The sequence below is a fragment of the Gymnoscopelus microlampas genome (genome assembly GCF_963454915.1).
Source record: "Gymnoscopelus microlampas genome assembly, chromosome: 13".
NCBI lineage: Eukaryota > Metazoa > Chordata > Actinopteri > Myctophiformes > Myctophidae > Gymnoscopelus > Gymnoscopelus microlampas.
In genome coordinates this window covers 22,196,175-22,219,397 of record NC_139950.1, presented here as the reverse complement: position 1 = coordinate 22,219,397, position 23,223 = coordinate 22,196,175, and the positions used below count along the sequence as shown (strand labels likewise).

At 42.2% G+C, this 23,223-nt stretch overlaps 1 protein-coding gene across 5 annotated transcripts in view; it reads right to left on the bottom strand.

Annotated features, from left to right (window-relative positions):
- Positions 1-23,223, bottom strand: part of thada (THADA armadillo repeat containing) — a 111,101-nt gene that overhangs the window by 41,224 nt on the left and 46,654 nt on the right. For all 5 annotated transcript variants that reach the window (XR_014602025.1, XM_084075351.1, XM_084075353.1 and 2 more), the window contains exons 28-29: positions 16,794-16,925; positions 5,504-5,762 (exon numbers count right to left, since the gene is read on the bottom strand). Coding sequence is in view for 4 of the 5 variants with exons in the window: in XM_084075351.1 (XP_083931477.1) it covers positions 5,504-5,762; positions 16,794-16,925 (391 nt within the window). In the remaining variant the exon portion in view is untranslated. The remainder of the gene's footprint in view (positions 1-5,503; positions 5,763-16,793; positions 16,926-23,223) is intronic.

Below are 23,223 nucleotides of genomic sequence, written 5' to 3'. Positions count from 1 at the left end.
TAGACGTGTATGTATGCGTGCACACATGCAAATCCACATACACACAAAGAAGAAGTACATAAACTAAGGGTACGTATACTGTAAGTGCGCAAAAAAAAACACGTCAATAAAATAAAAGCTCACTCAGGAACACATAATTTGGTATTCACACATAACCAGAGTGTCTAACTGCGGAAGTATAGTCTACTTGGGCTAAAAAGAATAGCCATTAAAACATCAACGTAACACTAAACACACAAATACTCTCTCACTCTATACAGATGGAGTCTGTCAGAAGCCACTCCCAATTTCCCACTGACATGAAAGACATTTGCTGTATTTGTAATTTTTCATAAAACAGTCAAACTGAACTGCACCCTAAGGAATTGTTTGTTATGCCCATTATTTCCTGAGGAGGAGATATTTATATTGGCACTAAGGAGCAAAAGCTAGTGTGTTGTCCGTGCATGCTCGTAGACATGTGACATTTATTAAATCCCCGTTATCAGTGTAAAATGACAACATGCAAAACTTGCACAAAGCCAGCATACATACTATGCTAGCATGCTGAACAGGGGACCGTACGGTTAGATATGAAATATTTCATATTATCCCATAACCAGTCTTTATTTGCCCTGGCTAAGAGGGTGAGATAAGTTTGCGCCGACTGACTACCAAGCTTCTACCAAACTACCAAGACTACCAAGTGATAATACGGCAGCCGTCTTTATGAGTTAATAAGGCTACGGTTATGTAAACAACAATGATCGACGGGCTTTCATCATTCCCCTCGGTTGGCTAACATCAGACAATGACAAATGCCCAGGTGATCACCTAAGTATGGGGCGGCAGTGGCTCAGGGGTAGAGTGGCCGGTAGAGCGATCCCGGGCTCCCCCAGAGTTAATGTCGAAGTGTCCTTGAGCAAGACGCTGAACACCTAATTGCTCCCGATGAGCAGGTTGGTGCCTTGCATGGTTTCCTCCGCCATCGGTGTATGAATGTGTGTGTGAATGGGTGAATGAAATGCACAATCTATGTAAAGCGCTTTGGATAAAAGGGCTATATAAATGCACCATTTACCATTTACAGGCTCCCATCCCAGGCTTGCATTTTAGCAACATGACTTTCTGTGAGGACAATTATGTTTCAAATGCAAGTGCTAACAAACTGAAATGAATATTGGCATGCTAGTGTACAGTATATCTCAATAGCCTACTTCAAGTCTGAGATTGAAGACTTTTTTGTAGGTTTGTTCTTTGAAGAAGAATAAAGTAATCCAACCTAGCACATATTAAGAGATAACCTTAAAGCAGGTAATCCAATCCAGAAGGTTTATTTAAAATGGTGTTTCTCCAACTAAGGTTTGAGATGGCCCCTATCCACACCCTGCCAATAGTCCAGCATTCCCATAAGCAGATTTAACAATTGACGGTACAGTACATGAGGGATTACACTAAAAGGTACACTGCCAGATTTGAGAGCCATGAATCCTTTGCAGTAGTCAGACACCTGATGTTCCCTCTGGGATTAATAAAGCCTACGTTATCTCATCTCATAACCAGCCTGCCTCTGAGGGTCAGGCCCACGCATTCCTCTGTTCAGGTGGGAGAATGCTGGGAGTGAAATCGCTGGCCGAGGCAGTAGATGTAATGGGAGATAAACGAGAAGGGATTACTGCAGTGAGATAAAAACCAAGCCCAACATCGCAGGTAGAAAGGAGAGAGAGAGAGAGAGAGGAAAGAGGTAAAGGACAGAGAGGGGCAACAGAGACCAAGGAGAATAATTGAAACCCTTACAATTCCTTTTTTACATTCTCAGAGCTGAATATTTCTTTACCTCTTTCTCTTAATTATCCCCACCCCCTTCTCTCTGTGTTGATTGCTCTGAGGGCTCTCAGAGTTCAATTAAAACTGAGGATTTTACTGTGTACAGGCAAGTCCACTGCTCATCCTTGGCCCCGTTTAGCCTCTGTTGGGGAAATACGCAGAGGATTACTTCCATCGAATTAGCCCCTCACAAAACACCACAAGACTGGGTTCTCATTCTTTTGGCCCGCACCATGCATTGTTGGGCCGGTGGCGGGGCCGGTGGCGCGTGTCGAGAGGAGTCTGACGTCGGGTCAGGTTAGTGCCGGTCCGTCAGGTGGGCTTGTTAGGCCCGGTTCGGGTTGTGTCAACAGTGTTTCAGGCTTTTGCCGGAGAAGTGTTTGCTCCCAGTGGGACTGGAGGGTGTTGTTCTCAAACATGATGGTCCAAGGCTGAGACGGTTGATGCACACGGCTCATTGGCCCGAGGACTGCTGTGTACATTGACGATATGAAAACAGCAGAGCTACAAGCTCACAATGTGTTGCACCGCGACAAAGTGAAAATCGAGTTTGACTGCCCACTGTGCCCAGACAAACGTGTGTAAGTACACTTAATCTCTCTTCCTGCCTCCGTGTGAAAAAACGCTGAAACCTTGTACACCGATAACCTAATCATATTTACCCTTTTTAGTCATTGAGGCGATTATGATAAGTGCAACACTAATAACTGTAATTAAATAGTTGTTAAGCCTTGAACGTCAGACCCAAGCCACAGTGTCGTAATCATAGATTGTTTTGCCATTCTTGTCACAGTCCGGGTTAACAGATTCAGTTAAGAGTGAGTGTATCTGTCCTTTATTATTTTGAGTATTTCGAGAACTGAGTACTGATTAAGTACTGATAAGATAATTTTGTTGAAGATTTAAAACAAACATAGGTCATATAGTACACACAAAAACAAACGTTTCAGTTAGTTACAAAGTTACAAAGTACTGAACATAAAATAATCTTGTAAAAGATTAAAAAGATAAAAACAAACGATGAGACAAAAAACTTTGTTTTCCTTTCTCGTTTAAAAAACGATATATGCTACTGTTCAATAAGAGATAGAGATATAGAAAATAATCACAATATAAGAGCCACAAATTAAAACAAGACAAAAGAAGAAGACAAGCACGACTGTTCAAAAGTCTTGGGGACTTAATAGCAAATTAGAGGCCACATCTCTTGTATTTCTGTGCTTTGATTTTTTTATTCAAAACACAGAAACATGGAAAATCATCATGAAGAAAGCATGTGACCACCGAGATGATTAGAGCTCCAATGGCCCATGTTTTTACCAAGGAAGGAGCAAAACAAATGTGCAGCCCACTGTGTGTGTGTGTGTGCGTGTGCGTGTGCGTGTGTGTGTGTGTGTGTGTGTGTGTGTGTGTGTGTGTGTGTGTGTGTGTGTGTGTGTGTGTGTGTGTGTGTGTAGCAGAGTGGTACCACACTGCCTCAGTAGCTATGATGACTCCCAGCTCCACACTTAGCCCACTTCTCTGTTGTTCTCTGGGAATAACAGAGGAAGCCATTTCTCCACAGAGCAAAAACATCTGCTACCTGTTACACACACACACTGGACGGAGGACATTAACATACATTAGCCATGCCTCTCGGCTAAACACACTGTCCTCATCATCGAAGCGTCAACAGGCTGATCAGTATGAAACACACACACACACACACACACACACACACACACACACACACACACACACACACACACACACACACACACACACACACACACACACACACAGTTTTGGCAGATCAGACAGACAAAGATGTGATTAAACTGAGATACTTAAGCGGACAACTTCATTATAGAAGGAAAGAGGGAAAAGGATGTTTACATCAGTTCCATTGTTGATCTAGAAATGGGAACAGGGAACTTAATGTGGCATGAGTATACCCTGCTAGCATGTTTAGACTCCCGCAATATTGGGCTCATGTGTTACAGGCAGGAATCCTACCAATCATTGTCCTACTTTTGCTCATTTTGAATTTGAATCTGATAAGTAACAGTTTTGGACATACTATATGAGGTTTCCACCCGACAGAGACATGGATTTACATTCTCTACCATACATACAATAATGTTGTATTCATTCAAATAAATTAAATAAAGACTGGATTTTTACCATGTAGCATTTGCTCTCCCCAATAACTGTAGTCTTCTCTCTGTTTCCCTGCTCAACATCAATCAGCAAGAAAAGGGCCATGGTGAAAGACACTGTGTGTGTGTGTGTGTGTGTGTGTGTGTGTGTGTGTGTGTGTGTGTGTGTGTGTGTGTGTGTGTGTGTGTGTGTGTGTGTGTGTGTGTGTGTGTTACTTTGAGATGGTGTATGTTTGTGGAGGGACAAAAAGAAAGGAAATTAAACAGCCAAGGAAAGACTGCAGGCTTCGCCTATGTTATATCACACACGCAAAATGTAAACACACCGTTTCATATATTCAGCAACACTCTGCTCTTACACTTGTCAGGGGAGGAAAATAGACAGAAATGGAGGATTAAAAGATGGGAGAGAGGAGAGACAGGTGAGCAAGGAAAATAAAGCAAGACAAGAAGTGGGGAAACCGATGAGGAAAAAGCAATGGGGAGTGGAGAGAAAGGAGGAAGGAGAGTGCACGAGAGGAGGTGAGGGAGAGACAGACTCAAAGGAAGATAGAGGGAAGGATAATAAATTGGAAGGGGAGGGGGTTGAAGAAAAGACAGCCATAGATGAACGGAGACAGCCAGAACCAGAGGCGAGGAGAGACATGTGTGGATGCTCCACACATGGCAGCCATGAAAGGAAGGCACACAAGAATCCTCCTCACCTCCTGCCTTTGAGAGCCTATCTCCTCTCCTCCTCTCCCACAGAAGACCTCCCTGTAGCCCAGACCGCTATCAAACCATAAGTGCTCCATCAAGGGATAGAGGCATAGATCCTGAATAAACCGGTTGGCTTTCCATTCTTTGTGCTACCCCCCCCCCCCCCCACACACACACACACACACACACACACACACACACACACACACACACCTCCTTGACTACTACAACTAGTCTAACAAAGTTGCTTCAACCAAAAAAAAACATTCAAATGAAAAGGAGGCCCCCAGGAGCCCAATCCGATCCCTCTTGTCTTTGAGTGTGTTGATGTCAAAAGGGAGACTGTTTTTGGTTGTGTTTGACAGAGCGTGTTGACAGAGCTAACCGTGCGTGTTTATCCTGCGCTGTCACATGTGCCGATAACGGCTTTGTCTGGACAGGCTGCGTGTGGAGGTGGATGTTGATGTGTGTGTGTGTGTGTGCGTGCATGTGCGTGTTGAGACAAGAGCCTCCCTATCTACAATCTGGCTGAAAATGCACATACATGTGTTTTGACAACTGCATCCGTCCGTAGTGTTCCAAGTACCAAGTATGAAAGAGCGCTGCATGTTTGTATATATATATGTGTGTGTGTGTGTGTGTGTGTGTGTGTGTGTGTGTGTGTGTGTGTGTGTGTGTGTGTGTGTGTGTGTGTGTGTGTGTGTGTGTGTGTGTGTGTGCGCAGTATGATTGTATATACATTTTGGTTGTCTGTGAGCCTACTGTATACTTATGTGTGAGGAGGGGTAAATCTAGAAGTGTAGTGGTGAGATGATGATGTGTATGTTGTGTATTCATGCTCAGTGTGTGGTACAGCCCACCTGCAGCAGCGTCCCGTGGATGTGGTTGTGTTGGGTCTTGGGTCCGTGCATGTGGTTGTGTTGGGTCTGGGGTCCGTGCACGTGGTTGTGTTGGGTCTTGGGTCCGTGCATGTGGTTGTGTTGGGTCTGGGGTCCGGGTTCCATAGGTAGGTCTTGCAGTAAGGTGTGAACAGTGGAGGGGACCTGGGTAACAAGCACAAATGGAACCAGCGCGCGAGCCGCCATCTGCCTGGTCCGGTACACTGCAGACCGACCACACCTGGAATGCACAAACACACGCACACAAAACAGACGCTTATAGACTGTAATCAAAGTAAAAATGCAAACATGGGCAGATGCAGGTGACGTTTGCATATTTTGTTTGTTTGATTATACTGTATATACACCGCTATGTTCTTGTCTTTTCCGTTATGCTAAGCGAGCCTTAATGAAGTAAGCAGTGTGAGTCATCCGTCTTTTAACAACTTGTGGTTTTCATCATCATAATTATATTCCTATCAACATAAAATGTCCATTTTGTGGACAAATTCTTTGCCGTCTGACATTTTTGGGCCGTCCTTTGAGGACACACAGAGCTGATATGACAGGGAGAATCCAGTTTGATGATGAGAGTGGGACACTTTTATGTTTGTATTACATAAAACGTTACTCATGCGCGGACACGCACGCATGCACGCACCAATGCAGGGCAAACAACAGTAATGAGTGGCTCTACAATCCCACAGCCTAAACAGATGTATGTCAACATTACATATATTCAAATCACCATTTACCTATCCAGTAATTAGCAGATCCCATTTTGATTTCACCCACACAGATCAAACGCACACAAATCCACACAGAGTCATTTACAGTATGCGTTGGTGATGGGGAATGTGGCCAGTCACCCTGAGCCCAGGCTAAAATTAGACATGTTTACAAGCTGATAGCCCTTCCTTCTCCAGTGTCATAACACTGCCATGGCTGCCACGAGGGTGGGACATGACGAAGACTTGAATGAAATTAGGGGGATAGATGGTGACAGAGAGAGAAAGACCACCTTTTATACTGAGGACTAGAGGTATGTACCTAAGTACATATCTGAGTAAACTAAAGAACCCAGCTATGGAACCACAGTACCCAGAGATACTGCATGCTTTGATGTGTATCAAACCATAGTCTGATTGAAACATAGATGAAGACAGAGGGGTACAGTCTGAATGAGAGAGAGAAAGGGCTCCATGGCTTTACTATAATAGAGGATAATGCATATCGTCGCTGTGGGGCAGAAACCATGTTTCTTCATAATTCAACTTTATAAATTAATGCCCTACTTCTCCATACAACAGTGTCACACAAAAGTAGCAAAAATAACCGATCTACAAGCTCACAACACATCACGAGTGAGCTTGTAGATCTGCCATTCTTTCACAATTTTTGAAGTGAAAGTGGTTAAATCTGTCTGTGGGTTTTATAGATATTTAACAAATGAAAGGTATTAACTTAATTATATATTTACTGTATAGCGACCCCTATGGTAATGTTGTGTGAATTACTTGGGCGAGCTGGACTATATAATGGGAAATTACTTCTACACTATCGATCAACCCTATATTTAATTACTTATACATTATGCAGTGTTTCCCCTATATGAATTTAACAGTCGCGGCACGCCATGCCTTGTTTTTGACCACCACAGCTTGATTTTTAAAATGTAATTTTCTTTATATGCAACGCGTTGTGAGCTTGTATGTGCGCAACGCTGTCACCATGTTCTCATGCTCTCCCATGGGTCTCCTGTGAGACGGCTCCCCCTAGGGTAACAGCTTTATATGGGTCACAAAGGTTTCAGTAACGTAGGCCCCACCGTCCATTATGGCACCGTCGGCTGGAATGTGTTTCGTTTTGTTTTTACAGCTATGATTGTATAGCTTTTCTAAGATGATTTCAACGCAGATGTTGTTGTTCATAAAGATGCATGCCATGGACGCATTGATGCTGAGTAACTTAAGTTGACGCTTGTATTTGCAGAACGGCGTGGCACAGTAAAATCTTCAGTCCTCAACAAGGCCAGGCCAGTTCAATTTGTGCGCTCTCTGAGTTAAATTAACACTCAGGATTTTACAATCTGTGTCGGTGCACATGTGCATGTATGCTGTTTGCGGGGCCCGTGACGACACTAGGACTGGGTGTTTTACACACAGCCTGGCCAAACAGGCGTCCTTGTGCAGATTGGCCCTGCTGTGCGGTGGAAAATCCTGCAGGAGCTTCCAGAACAAGGAGAGGGGATCGTCCATCCATCACTGGAACGGAATGTGGAGATGAGCACCATGCTCTGGCAAGGAGGAGCGATGATGTGTTTAAAGAGATACAGATACACACATACACAGGACACACACAGATGCACGTACATGCCCATGTTCAAACACGCAGACACACATACATGTTTGGTTGTATTTTTGTGTGCACGCCATGTTCTCTACAGCATGCTAAAACCGAGTGGTGTGTGTTTGTGTATGTGAGGGACCTGGGGTAACAAGTGCTAAATGAAAATTATTCTTAGATTTTGGAAACCTGCTTGGAGTAACAGATGGGCAAGATGATGTGTCACAGAACAATACAATGATTACCACAAAGTTCAGAGACTTTATTTGTGTATTTTATACTGTGTTTGTTTACTCCTTAAATTATATTTTCCAAATGAATTATTGAAATGCAACAACTAAACTGTAACAGTGTATGTCTGGTGTGGATGAGCGAGAGCGAAAGAAGGCAAAGGAGTGAAAGAAAGAAAGAGCCAAAGTGAACGAGAGAGTAAGAGTGAAAGAAAGAAAGGGCAAGCGAAGAAAGAAAGAACAAAAGAAAGTGAAAGGGTGAAAGAGCAAAAGAAAGAGTGAGTGAAAGAAAGAAAGAAACAATTCAAAGAGAGTGAATGAGGGGGAGAGAGCTAAAACAAACAGGAACTTGGACAAAGAGAGGGCTGTTTGGACCAACAAGTCTAAAGTCAACTGTCAACAAATGCTCTTCCACCTGCTGTGGACATACCTCTGGAACAGACATACAGAAAACCAGACTGACAACCAGACCGACAGATGGACAGAGGAGACACAAAGACAAAGGCCCTGTATCAAAAAGAGACAACAGTTAGCATTCCGAGCTTGCTGCATGTGTGCATACATGAAATTCATGCACACGCAATCACACCTCTAATGACCAATTCCATGTCCACCCCCCATCCCCACCCGCCTCAGCTCCATTTGGGCCCCATATGTTAACTATCAGTGCTAATTTGTCTCATTAAAAGCCTTTGCGGAGGAAATGACAGTTTGGAAGGGTGTAATTTTAGAAAGAGGGCTGTCCCTTGCTGTCCCCATGGGGTCAGGAGCCAGGCGGGTGACTTGGGGGAGGGGTGGTGAGGGTTGTGTGCGTGCGTGCGTGCGTGCGTGCGTGCGTGCGTGCGTGCGTGCGTGCGTCTGAAGTCTGTGTCTCATTTCAGAGGCATGGAAGGCCCAGTTTCCCCTCTGTAGTGTGTTAGCTTGAACAAGCCAGCTCTGAGGAATGGAGCAGCTAGCAAATGAGCAACAGAGTTACAGCTGATACATACCAAGCCAAGAGATGGCTGGCTATCACAAAAGCAATAGCTACTGGTCATATACGTCTGTTTTAATGGATTAAAATATGGAAAACCAACCAGGCACTTAATTCTCACAAGTGATTCTGTCAAGGGACCAAAATCACATGAAAATGATCAACTATATCAAATTTCTAAATGTGCTTTCTTTTTTTAGAAGTTGTAAAAGCACTCAAGAAAGAGAGGTATATGAGGTGCCTGGTGGCTCAGACAACTTCTCTGATCGCGAGGACTGAGGTTCGAATGCGTCCCACAAACTGTCTCAAATGCCTCTCCTCCCTCTCTGTCCTTGTTTTCCTGTCTCTCTGCACCAACCTATCTGAAATAAGGTATTAAAAAACGCCAAAAATACATTTAAAAGAAAGTAAAGAAAATTAAAAAAAGAATGTAGGTATGTAGAGGACCACCACTACAATCTTCTGTGTTCATTTATCCTCTACATGTATCCATTTGTAACTCAGAGAGTGTACAAATGTTATAATTGTACCCTCTCAGAGTTAAATTATCAGTGTGTACTCTGACAAACAAAGCAAAGCATATGGCACGGATATGTTGTGGCTATTTTGACATTTTGGTCCAATACATAAATAAACCAAATCAAACAAGTGGTGCCAGGGACAACAACTTTAAAAACAACTTCAAAAACAACAAAAAACAGACAAGCGCCGCCTTTTCTGACCATCGATACTTCGGGTGGGGGGGGGGGGGGGTTGGGGGGGGGGGGGGGGGGGGGGGGTAAAACAACGGTGACCATGACTCTGACCTCTTAAAACAGCCCAAGGTCAAAGGTCATGTTGCCAAATGAAAGACCACGACTTCCTATTTGCTGATAATAGTAAACATGTGTCCATCCGTTTTGGAGTTCTAGTGGACACTATGTAATTTTGAGTAATGACCTTGACCCCTTACCAATCTTCAATGGATAGAATTATAGTTCAGAAAGAGAAAGTAGAACATTGCGTGTTCTCCGAATTGGGGCAGGATAATTATTGTTTTGTTTAAAAAATATATATACTTTTAGAAAAGCTATTTATTTATTTATAGTTAGAAGGCACTATTGGTATCAAAACATCTCCCAAAATGTCCAGCCCTTACACAGTAAAGTAATGGATGGAGTGAGGCATGGAGAGAGATGGAGGGGTGTGGATAAGACCAGAGATAAATCACCATCACAGCACTCTGAGGTGCTGCCAACACGGGAGAGAGAACAAGTGAAACCGCCAGTTCCAGAGAATCATCGGCCATCACCAAACATAACAAATGTTGTCTAGTCATCCCCCCCTTCCTCATCATCATCATCACCCAGGAAGGTCTGACGCATACAGAGGCTAGTCTGTGGAAGAAATGCGAACAGATCAGAGGGCGCCGAGGACAGGGAGACGATCAGAGGACCGGAGGGAGAGGAGGGTGGCTATAGGGAGGGAACAGGTGGATCACCAGTGATGCTCAGTCTTGTCAAAGCACAGAGGAGTTAACCCATTAAGACCTGAGGCCGATTCTACAAATTCTAAATCATAAGAGTTTTCTGAAAAAAAAAAACGTTGTTGCTAAATCAGTGGTTCTCAAACTATTTCATGTCAAGGAACCCCAAAATGATATATATATTTGGCCGCGGACCCCCATCTCAAAATATGTTGTTCCAGGGACACCCAGAAGCAAACATTTGAGTCAAAAATGTTCCCTTTAAAAATATGAATATTCATAGATTTGAAAAATTTTAAGATTTTTCAAAAATAGTAGATCTACAAGCTCATCTGCACCCATCTGATCAAGTGGTCAGATGAGTAGGCCGTGTGCATGTTTATGTTAACAAACAATCAATCAATTGTGTATCCGGTTTGGATCAATGGAACTAACTATACTTTAAGTTCCTATTTATCTGCATCACAATGGTTTTAGATAATAAATATAATTATTTTTTTTCCATTCATTTGTTTTTGTATTAATGTTATTTTATCATTAAAATGTAAGTTTTTTGATAATTATTTGGGGGCTCACTTACATGTATCCTCACGGCCCACAGGTTGAGAATGGCTGCCATAGGTGATGGGTCAGCGGCAAGGAGTCAAGACGAAGGACGTTGAGGAAGCGGTGGGGAGGCCGGTAGGCCTGTCACAATTATTACATAATCACCTAATCGCACTTATTTGAGATAATCGTCATAATCGTTTCCATGTTTAAAAAATATTTATAAATTTTCAAACATTTTCCAAAAATAGCAGATCTACAAGCTTACAACACGTCACGGCTATTTTTGGAACGTATAAAATTATTATAAATGTGTCAGTAATTTCTTTGTATTTTTAAGTTATTTGTCATATATCTGCCCCGTGCGATTTGTTATTATGAAGCCTAAAAACCAAACAGAAATGAAAATTGTATTCATATGCTTCCAATGCTCAATGCCAAATACACAATGATCACAATTATTTGTATGACAATTAACAATTAACTGTGTTTTGACATATGTCAATCCAAAGCCCACACCGCCAATGACGTATTTTGACGCATGTTGTGTTTTCAGTTTTTACGCTAGATGGCGCTCTTCGTCCCATTCTAATGGATTTGGAAAATGCCTTTTTCTCAGCTCTGTTGCTTTTTGGCGAAAACAACCTACATTCAAATGCCAATAACTATGGAACAGATTATCGTGATTCTACGAGACTCGGACACGTCTTTTAAAGAGATCGGTGGATGGATCTTTGTGAAGAATAATATTATTCTATGATTTTTCAAAGGTTAGTGAATCGCTGGCAAGGTCGGCTTTAGACAATGTTTTACTCTGGCGGCTAATGAGTTAATTGTCAACTTAAAATTTGTAATCGTGACAGCCCTAGAGGCGTGTGACAGCCATCGGCCTCCCCAGACACGGCCACATGTGTCGGCGGGAGAGGGAGAGCGATGGGGGGGAGGGGAGGGGGTAGCTGGGTGGGTAGACAGCACCAAGGCTGGAACCCAGGCAGGCAGTCAGAGTCGGGGGGCTATATTTAACCTCCCTGACATGTGGGCTTCATTTGGAGAGTGGATGCGTGCGCTGCATACCTCCTTTGACAAGTAACAGCCAGCCATTCGAGCAGCCGGGCCAAGCGAGAGAGGAATACCTGATATTCACCACAAAAGCCAACTTACTAGCAATAACTTCAGGTTGGAGTCTTAAATGCTTTTCCCCAGCTCCGTGTTTATGAAAATGACTCATAAAGGATCAGCTTCCAAAGTCGACATAAAATAACCCTCTGAACTTAAAGTTATGAGAGCTTTAAAGCTGCAATCCCCAAGATTTATGTCCCACGGGGAATTCAAACCCGGGTCTCCGGCGCCATCATTTCTACTGCTGAGCAAAGACGGAAAGCCTGTTTGGGCAGGGGAGATGTTATGCTTTGAGCTTCATGCACTACCACTTGTCAGACAGTAGTGGTCCACTACTTGGTCCTACCTGACCAAAGGACGTACATTTCTCAAAGAGCAGTTATATCACACAATTGTTATATTGTATTAACATACTCTACCATACAGAATGGTTAAAATAACGCTGTATTAAAAAAACTAAAAAACAACAACGATTACAGCTTTAACAGACGATACTTCTATCAACTTCTATCTTAGTCATGTAGCCCACCAGGATCCATTTAGCTCCACTTCCAGTCATTCTGTGTTGTGTTTACTGTTATTATAATCTAAATATACCCTATTCTCTCCAGATCCCTGCATCTGTGTGGATCATCTTTTTGTGTCAATGATTGGGAGACAGGTTTGTTAGGAGGCCAGCATGCAGATGGGGAGAGCGAGAGCGTACACATACTGTATGTCAGCTCAAATCAGTTGGGAACAGGGAACAAAACATCCCACTCCTGGGTGGTGGAGGGTGCTGCTATAGGAACACACTCCACTCACAATTTGTTCAACTTTTCTTTAAAAAAAAAAAGTTAATTACTGTATGTGTGTAATGCATATTCATGCATATGCATGTTTTTGTTGGTGCCCAAGAAGTTGCAAGCTAGCACACTCTTCCCGTTGAAATATTATTTGCAGGGGTGCAACACTTAATAGAACTAATCGATTGAATCGATTATAACAAATAATAAGTTAATAAAATAACCAGTTAAAAATCTATCCCTATGTTGGGCATGTCCTTGTAGGTGAAAGTTTTCAAATACGTTTTTTAAAAAGGTAAGAAATAGTGAAAATAGCCGACCTACAAGCATAGATTGGCTATTTTCACTATCTTTGAATGACAAAGAAAAAAATGTAAAACGCGATTCTTCATTTTTGATTAATCGAAAAAGTTAATCATTATGAAAATAATCGATGGTTGCAGCCCTCGTTATTTGTTTATTCCTTTTACGAATGACACTTTGTATTTATAACAATGATGAAGCACAACTCTTTCCAAATTTAGACCAAATACCAAAATGCTTTGGATGAAGAATGTGCTCTACATACATAAACACTATTTAATATTTTCTCATTACAATTCAAAGGCATCACACACCGTCCAAAGACATTTCCCACCAAACAGAGAAGGAAAACACAACAAGACTTTAGTTGTCAGATATCCAGTGTGTGTGTGTGTGTGTGTGTGTGTGTGTGTGTGTGTGTGTGTGTGTGTGTGTGTGTGTGTGTGTGTGTGTGTGTGTGTGTGTGTGTGTGTGTGTGTGTGTGTGTGTGTGTGTCGCTTGCAGGTGCAGTGGAGTTCCAATAATATTTGTGCGTTTCTCCATCTCAGCAATGTGAAAAATGTGTGTTTGCAAACTGTAGTTTCCCATTGCCTGCCCAGCTCCCCCGCAAACAAAGACTTGGCGGTGCCCAGAATATGACGACTGCTGAGAACACCAACAGACAACACACAAATGCCCAGATATGACATCACACAAACAAACACATATAGACGCAAATGCTTAGGCTAATCAGGTGTTTTGACTTGATATTGCACTAAGAATTGAGATTATCATTCTCTCACACGATTCTTATTTGTTCAAAAACTAAAACATTTATTGCACTTGTAGATGCGAGTAAAAAACACATCTGATATGCTTGCTGTATAGAAAGATTTAAACTGACAACATAATCAAAGTGCTAGACTTAAACATACTGTAACAATATCAACTAAAGTATCTTGTAAGATAATCCTCTTATTTTAGAACACTGATAAACTTAAATGCTGCTGAACATAAAAAAACACATACTGTAAAGTTAAGTTACAGCTTTAGAATAAGTAATATTGAAAATAAACTTAGCATCCAGTCATTTTTAGACAGCCTACAGTTGGCCAAGAGTATCAGCCTATCGACATGTTGAGTTTTAAGCCTGATTAATAGTTCATCATACAACAGTGTTGCAAGCCAAAATAGAGCGATGCAACAAATTACATTTGTGAACTTCAGCAAGCGACAGTCATACGATGAGTATAAATTATGCTTCATTCAGTTCCGTCTCTAATGTCAATCAACAACACTGAGTGCATAGAGCAGGGAATGCTACTCGAGTTCGAAGAGGGCATAGTAGCCCTTTTCTTAAAGTGATTCTAGGCAACATTAAGCCTAAATTGAAAAAATGTTTATATACATATATTTTGCATTTTTCCCCTCTATCAGCCACTATATAATGATGCTGGGGTGTTTTCCTGCATTGAAACAAAGTCATCTTTCTGAAATCTGTATTTTCCCTACAGTTTATGTTTGTCCGGGACGTAAATTAACGCACGCATGTGCGCGTCCGTGCGCGTGTGAACTGTTCGAGTGAAACCGAATGGACCCGAGTGCAGCCAACAAAAATGGAACGAGCCGCCATTGTTTTTCTGTGGGCAGTTTTTACTTTTTACTTTCGGTTTTAAAACGCTCTCAAACTTCTTTTTTGAGGCACAGAATTTACTTTTAAGATATCGTTTGGATAGAATGTAGTTGTTTAACTTCATATATGTGGTCAATTTATCATGACAGAGCCTATTTAAAAATAGGCAGTGACACGCATTGTATCCGAATAAAGCAACCTATTTTCGGCATGGCCCGTTTAGAAGTCCCCCCTGGGTCACCCCCTGGTGGTTGGGGAAACAAACTGCTGATGAGGAGGGGGGGGAGTGGAGAGGCGGTGTTTGACAACAGTTTTCTTTTTTTTAAATCTCTGAACTTGCCTACAATCCCTTTAAACCCCTAATTTTGAATGATGTTGATTGGTGCCATATCTTTATCCAAATGATAGGAGATGGCTTCTGCAATGTCTTTGTGCCTTTGGGAGGTTGGTGGAATATGGTGATGCACTGTAGCTGCTTGCATTGTTGAGGTTTGTGTCGTGTGGCAGCAGGGATTTTTGGATGCGATTTGTTTTGCCCATTGCTAAATCAAATTGAATTTTATGGTGACGCTTGACGTGGTTGTAGAGATTTATTGTGTTACCATGTGGTGCTGTGATTATGCCAAAGCACTATGACTCAGGTTGAAACCCGAAAAGTTCCACACGTTGGAATGTGCTCCTTTTTTCAGTTTAAGCAAATCACCCTTGCCCTCACCACAGGGATTTTCCTCAGTGTCGCTCATTTCTTTAGCTTGAAAACTTTCTGTAATACACTCTCATACGCTCCGAGTACCCCCCGAGTAGGCAAATGCTAATCTATGTTTCTGCCTCTGCCAACATGTGCCGTGTGACTGCGTGCTGTAAATGAGAAATCGAGATTAGAGAAAACAAACAGTGACATGACGTAAATGTTCAATAAATATTAAATAGGGTGTTTTTCTGTAAGTGGTTTAAGTATGATTGATATTGCAACTGGGATTGAAGAGAAGATACAAGTCAACACGTGAAAGCAGTGTGACGTCAACAGAATCATCGCCATTTAGAAATGAGTGGCATAGATTTTTTTCATACAATTAATTAATTCGTGCAGCCCTAAAAACACACACGCACACAAAGATAAAGTTCAACTTTATGAGCCATTTGTATGCATCAAGATGGATACATTGGAATGTGAGGAGTGGGAAGAACAAAGACAATAACACAGACTACAACATATTCAAATAAATCACACGCAGACACCTGTGTAACGAAACACACACACACACACACACACACACACTGCTGCTGCTTAGACTACAGGTGTTTTGTCTGGGTGATAGTAAATGCTTCTATTCCTGGAATAAAAAAGGTCTAGTTCAGAAGAACAGGCATTTGGAGGATGTTTACGATGGCCAGCGGAGCAGGTGTGTGACCCCACTTGACTTGATATAGTGCTCCATGCATATTGTTTATCTTGACCTATAACTCAAACAAGGCACGGTACATTCTCATTTACTGTAACAGACTGAGGTTGCAGACATATTCTCACAATACAAGAGTACCGTTTCCCAACACAGGACCTTGGGATCCTGAATGAATGAATCACTTTGTCAATTAACACAACACAATTTAACCACTCAGGCCCTATTTTATAGTTTGGTGTACGACCCTGTCCTGCAGATCTACACGCTCACAAGCTCAAGCATGTAGATCTGAATTCCCGCCCGCCTTCTTCCGGTCTGGGACTGGAAGTTGGGAACCTATGCTCTAAACAGTATTCAACTGCTATATCTATGTTTAACGGGTTGTAAGGATTCATGTTTACACATGAATGAGTTTTAAAAGATGAAAATGGCAACATGAAAGCGTATCTCTGACCACTCGTAAATTAACTCCACTGGTTGGACCACTCACCTAATTATGAAGGGCAGGAACGGAGCCAGTCCCAGAGGAGAGGTTGATCCATCCATAGGAGACGGATATAGTTTACCCAGTACCAGCAGTAGAAGAAACAGACTGGGATGAAGCTTCACCTGACCACTGTCACTACACACACACACACACACACACACACACACACACACACACACACACACACACACACACACACACACACACACACACACACACACACACACACACACACACACACACACACACAGGAAAGAAGAATGAGCACAGTGAGCCATTCGGAGCTTTTTTGACAGGTCAACTGACAGGAATATAGGGGGGGGGGGCAGGTCAGTCCAGCAGTTTTTGATATTAGCTATGCAGACAGACAGGCAGACAGGCGCGCACACACACAAGCAAGAGGTGAAAACATAATCTCTGCCTGCCAGTCTTCCGGCCTGGCGGAAATAACAAAGCATATAATATGTACGTAGTTGCATAGAAAGTGGAGCCACTTGTATGTCAATGCAGCTATTGACTTCTGCTCACGTGAGCTGGCAGAAAGAATGCAGGCAACAGTATCATGCGATGATAGACCGGTGGGATTTCTGAAATATGTGATTGTTAGAGGCATTTGGGGGTAAAAGTTGGGAACAAGGCCATTTTACATAATTCAAGGGTGCTGAATCAGAAAAACACTGTTCCCAAGCAAAATTCTTAGTGCTTAACCTCCTAATTTGCATATCAAAATGGCTGCCGATTTTGAAGTATTTCTTAAACAACTCTATAACAAAGCAAGCAAATCTGACAAATAAAGTGTATATATTTATGTTCTGAGGGTCATACAATGTGTGGAAGATATTTGTAATGTAATAAATGTAAATAAATGTAAATAAATATGCAAATTAGAGGCCACCATTACATAAAATGATGTACCGTAGTACTCAAACGGTGCAAAAGGTTCATCCCCCTTATTTTGTTTCTAATTATCTGTATTTTTGCCATCCTTAGGACATCTAAAATACATACTTTTTCCCCATGCTAAATGTTTAGTTTTTGACCTTCTAATCTGCATATCTGAATGGCTGCCAAATTGGCAAATTCGCACCTTTATCTTCAATAAGTCTGTGGCCAGGCAAGCAAAATTGACAAATGAAGTGTCTATATACAGTTTCTACAATGTGAGTAAAGAATTTGTAAGTAATATAATATGATAATATAATATAATATAATAATCAGCCTACTCCGAAATATGCAAAATAGCGGCCCCCATAACAGATAACGGTTTATTACTTAAAGATACTGTATTGGCCATTGTTGAACGAAAGTCTAGACACTAGACCACATTCATACAAGGAGGTTGATCATCACTCCGTTGCTGACATGCACACATGGCTGTGCATCGTAACCCAGATTTCCGGCATTTGCAACGACGTGTTGTGCATTGCTTATGGCATGCACATGAAATCATTTCTATAGGCTATACTAGCATGGAACAGGTTGGACTAGGCTAGAGTAGGTTGTACTAGGTTGTACCAGACTCTAATACTCTCTTTTAGGCTTTACTAGTCCCTTGTCAGCCCTGTAGATACTCAGACCATAGGGACTAACCACTGTGTACACAGGCCATAGCTTGTGTGTGCACGAGCAATAGTTTTGCATGAACCTTTGTAGACCATAGTACAGATCTGCCTTGTACAGCCTAATATAGCCTAGTACAGCCTAGCAAAGCCTACTAGAGATTAAAAAATCACACCCTGTGTGAAGGTAGCGGCGCCTTTGATACATTTTGTCATCGATATGTGTTTATAATGTGTTTATAGCCATGTGTCACGTGAAGCTTGACCAATCACTTTGTTGACGCACCTGACCAATCAGAACGTTGACGCACACGGACAAAGTCAGGTATGGAGCGGCTAGCGCCACTAAAAAGCCTATTAGAGACCAGTAGAGTCTAGTACAGTACAGCCTAGTACATCCAAGACTAGTCCAGCCTTTTGGGAGAACAGACTAGGGGAGGGTGGTATAGGCTATACTAGCATGGAACAGGCTGGACTAGGCTAGACTAGGTTGTACTAGGCTGTACTAGACTCAAATAGGCTCTATTAGGCTGTACTAGGCTCTTGTCCGCCCTGTAGATCCTCAACCCATAGGGACTAACCATTGTGTACACGGGCAATAGCTTGTGTGTGCACGAGAAATAGTTTTGCATGAACATTTGTAGGCCAAAGTAAAGTACTGTCTTCTATAGCCTAATAGAGCCCAGTAAAGCCTAGCAAAGGCTGCTAGAGCTGAAAGCAGACTATTAGAGCCCAGCAGAGACTAGTACAGTAAAACCTAGTACACCCAGGTCTAGCCTAGTCCAGCCTGGTGGGAGAACATAATAGGGGAGGGGGTACCAGGCTATGCTAGGACTGATAAGGCTGGACTAGGATAGATGGGGCTGTACTAGGCTGTACTAGACTCTAATAGGCTATATTAGGCTGTACTATGCTCTTGTCAGCCCTGTAGATCCTCAACCCATAGGGACTAACCACTGTGTATACAGGCAATAGCTTGTGTGTGCACGAGCAATAGTTTTGCATGAACCTTTGTAGACCATAGTACAGATCTGCCTTGCACAGCCTAATAGAGCCTAGTACAGCCTAGCACAGCCTACTAGAGCTTAAAACAGCCTATTATAGACCAGTAGAGTCTAGTATAGTACAGCCTAGTACACCCATGCCTAGTCCAGCCTTCTGGGAGAACAGAATAGGGGAGGGGATACAAGGCTATGCTAGGACTGATAAGGCTGGACTAGGATAGATTAGGCTGTACTAGGCTGTACTAGACTCTAATAGGCTCTATTAGGCTGTGCTAGGCTCTTGTCAGCCCTGTAGATACTCAGACCATTGGGACTAACCACTGTGTACACGGGCAATAGCTTGTGTGTGCACGAGCAATAGTTTTGCATGAACCTTTGTAGACCATAGTACAGATCTGCCTTGTACAGCCTAATATAGCGTTGTACAGACCAGCACAGCCTACTGGAATTTAAAACAGTCTATTAGAGACCAGTAGAGTCTACAACAGTAAAGCCTAGTACACCCATAGCCTAGTCCAGCCTTTTGATGGAACAGACTAGGGGACGGCGATTTAGGCTATACTAGCATGGAACAGACTGGACTAGTTAAGACTAGGTTGTACTAGGCTCTATTAGGTTGTACTAGGCTGTACTAGTCCCTTGTCAGCCCTGTAGATACTCAGACCATTGGGATTAACCACTGTGTACACGGGCAATAGTTTGTGTGTGCACGACCAATAGTTTTTTTCCCTGTTGGCCATCTAAGTGTACCTTTAGCCATCCCCATCCCACTCTATATAGTTGTGTTGAAAGTAGTTTGTGTTCAGTTATAGTTCTGTGGCTCTAACTCCTCCTGGGGGTGAGTTATACAAGATAGAAATCCCCATGATAGCGTATTTATGGAACGTCACATTTATTTTTTGGTCATCAGGGGCCAAATGTACCAGGATTTTTACATCATCTAAATATTTATTTTAGATGTCCTAAGGATGGTAAAAATACAGATAAGTAGAGATAAAATAAAATAAGGGGGATGCGGATGGATCACTTTAAGTACGAAACCGTTTTCTGTAATAGTGGCCTCTAATTTGCATATTTATTTACATTATTTACATTTATTTACATCTATTACATTATAAATACCTTCCACACATTGTCTGACCCTCAGAATATAAATATATAAACTTTATTTGTCAGATTTGAATGCTTTGTTATAGAGTTATTTAAGAAATACTTCAAAATCGGCAGCCATTTTGATATGCAAATTAGGAGGTTAAGCACTAAGAATTTTGCTTGGGAACAGTGTTTTTCTGATTCAGCACCCTTGAATTATGTAAAATGGCCTTGTTCCCAACTTTTACCCCCAAATGCCTCTAACCTCCTTATAGAAGGCCTTTTTTCTGAAATCCCTCCTGTCTAATGACCCCATTTGATTAGTGTTCTACCCATCAACCACGTACTGTTGTAGTCACAGTGTGTAAGAAGACAAAAGAGTCTGAAACTATGTCATAAAGTTGTGAGCTCAACAAATGCAACACAAGTTAACCCATTCAATCCGGGAACGCATCTACAAATGTCTTCTAAATCCTAACAGGTTTCTGAAAAACCTATGTTGCTAAATATCAGTGGCGCTCAAACTTTTTCATGTCAAGGACCACCCAAAATGATATATATTTGGCCACCGACCCCAATCTCAAAATATTTTGTTCCAGGGACCCCAAGAAGCAAAGATTTAGGTTAAAAATTATCGCTTTAAAAGTATATATAAACCGCTCACAAAATGTAAGGAAACTTGAATTTGGGCCATTATATCTCCCCTTTACTAATACCAATCAGCAAACTTAGGACTAAGTTCTGTGAGACTGGTGAAGTCAACAAGGAAGACAACAACCCAAGACCCCTTGCATCACTGAGGAACCATAGATTTACAGGCAAGATATGCACAACGGTACCAAAGACAGATGTCAAAGTTGCAGGGCCCATGCTCAGGTGCCAGTCACACACCTTTGACTGGCACACACCTGCCTGCAAATGGTACCAGGGCTAAGACCAAATAATGCGTAATCTGCGTAACGGAACACCAGCTTCACTTGCCCTGTTGCACAGGCCTTATCCTGAAGGGACAAATGTGGCATCTTTCTATGGGGGCAGTGTTGCTGCTTGGAGCATACACAAACTCAACAAAGTTGCAGAACCCATGTTGCAGAACGCAAAGTTGCAGAACCCACCTCTCAGCAGGTGTGTGCTGGCAGGTCGCTCAAAACAAGAGCGATTACCAGCAAAAGCATATTGGGTGATTTTGGCACATTTTTGCTCGACGATACCCACACGTTTGCCTGTGTTGCTCATTCCATGAATGCCCGATGCTTACAAGCTGTACCTCGTTGTAAAGGTGACTAATCACAGATAAAAATGATATATAACACTTTACTGATTGGTATTAGTAAAGGAGAGATATAATGGCCCAAATTCAAGTTTCCTTACATTTTGTGAGCGGTTTATATTCAGTGATTTCAGAAGATTTGCACAGATTTTCAAGATTTTTCAAAAAATAGCAGATCTACAAGGTCATAGCGTGGCACTCGGTGCCGCCCTACAAGCTTGTATATCTGCAATTTTTTAATAGCAAAAGAAATCTAAGATGGCACAGATGCCTTCCTGGTCTTAATGGTTTAAACAATTAAGCCCCATCTACTTTGTTGTACGAGAACAGCAAGCAACAAGCTCACATCAAGTAGTGAGCTTGTAGATCGGCTATTTTCACTACGGTGTATATTCTTGAATGGTATCTACAAAAGATCTAATACAGGTCACATCATGGACACACAGCAGAGCTTGAGCTGGGAAATAATGGACCCCAGATACAGGGAAAAATGTCCTACACACATTAGTATACACACACACGCAAAAATACATTCTTTCCACAATACAACATAATAGGCCCTAGATTCTTGCAGGGGTGACACACCATTCACATCCTAAACCACCCACACTCCCATCTACAGTCATCCCCTCATCTGTCCTTCATCTGAGCTTAGCACTCCTCCTCGTTTTTTTTCCCCCTTCTTCTCTTCAGCCGAACATCAACTCCACCGGCCGACTCCCTCGCCGACTGACTCAGAATGGAAACTGTCCGTCTTTGCCAGCGGTTTCACAGTTTTATGCTTGGCAGTGTCAGTCCAACACACTCCCAATGACGGAGGGGGGGGGGAGGAAGGGTGGATTGGAGGAGGATGAGATGGGAGAGAGAGAAAGAGAGAAATGGAGACAGACTTCGAAAAGGTGGTAATTGGTCTATACCGTATGTATATGTGACAACACGTACACAGTAAAATCCTCATTGTAAATGGTTCCATTTGTAACTTTGTAAGAGTGAATAAATGTATCCAAATGGATCGTTAGGTTCATGCCTATTAACACATTCACTGCTAATTAATTGATTCATCCGCCACTGCCAGCGTTTTTACAAATTTTCCGAGACCCACAGACATTTTTTTTCAAAGAAGATGTAAACACAAGATGTCTAGGGGGGGGGGGGGGGACGAGGTTCTCTTCTGTCATTTGGAAACCGCGATGTTCCGTTCTTTAGTTATCGGCAGAATAACTAACTGAATATAGCTTGTTTTCACCAAAAACGCAATCTGGGAAAAGACATCAGAGATGAGGGTATTTTTATAAATCTGATAACGTTAGTCCGAGCGGGCTGGAATTATTTTAGATCACGTGATTTCCGGGTGTATTCTTCTTCAGGAGTCCTAGAATGACTCACAGGTTGCGGAAGAGGGCCCTCTATCGAAATCACTGAAAACACCAAATGACGCCTATAGAAGTCAATGGCAGTCAATGTGTTAATACTGCTGATTGGTGGGCGCGGCGCTCAGTAGGCGCAGG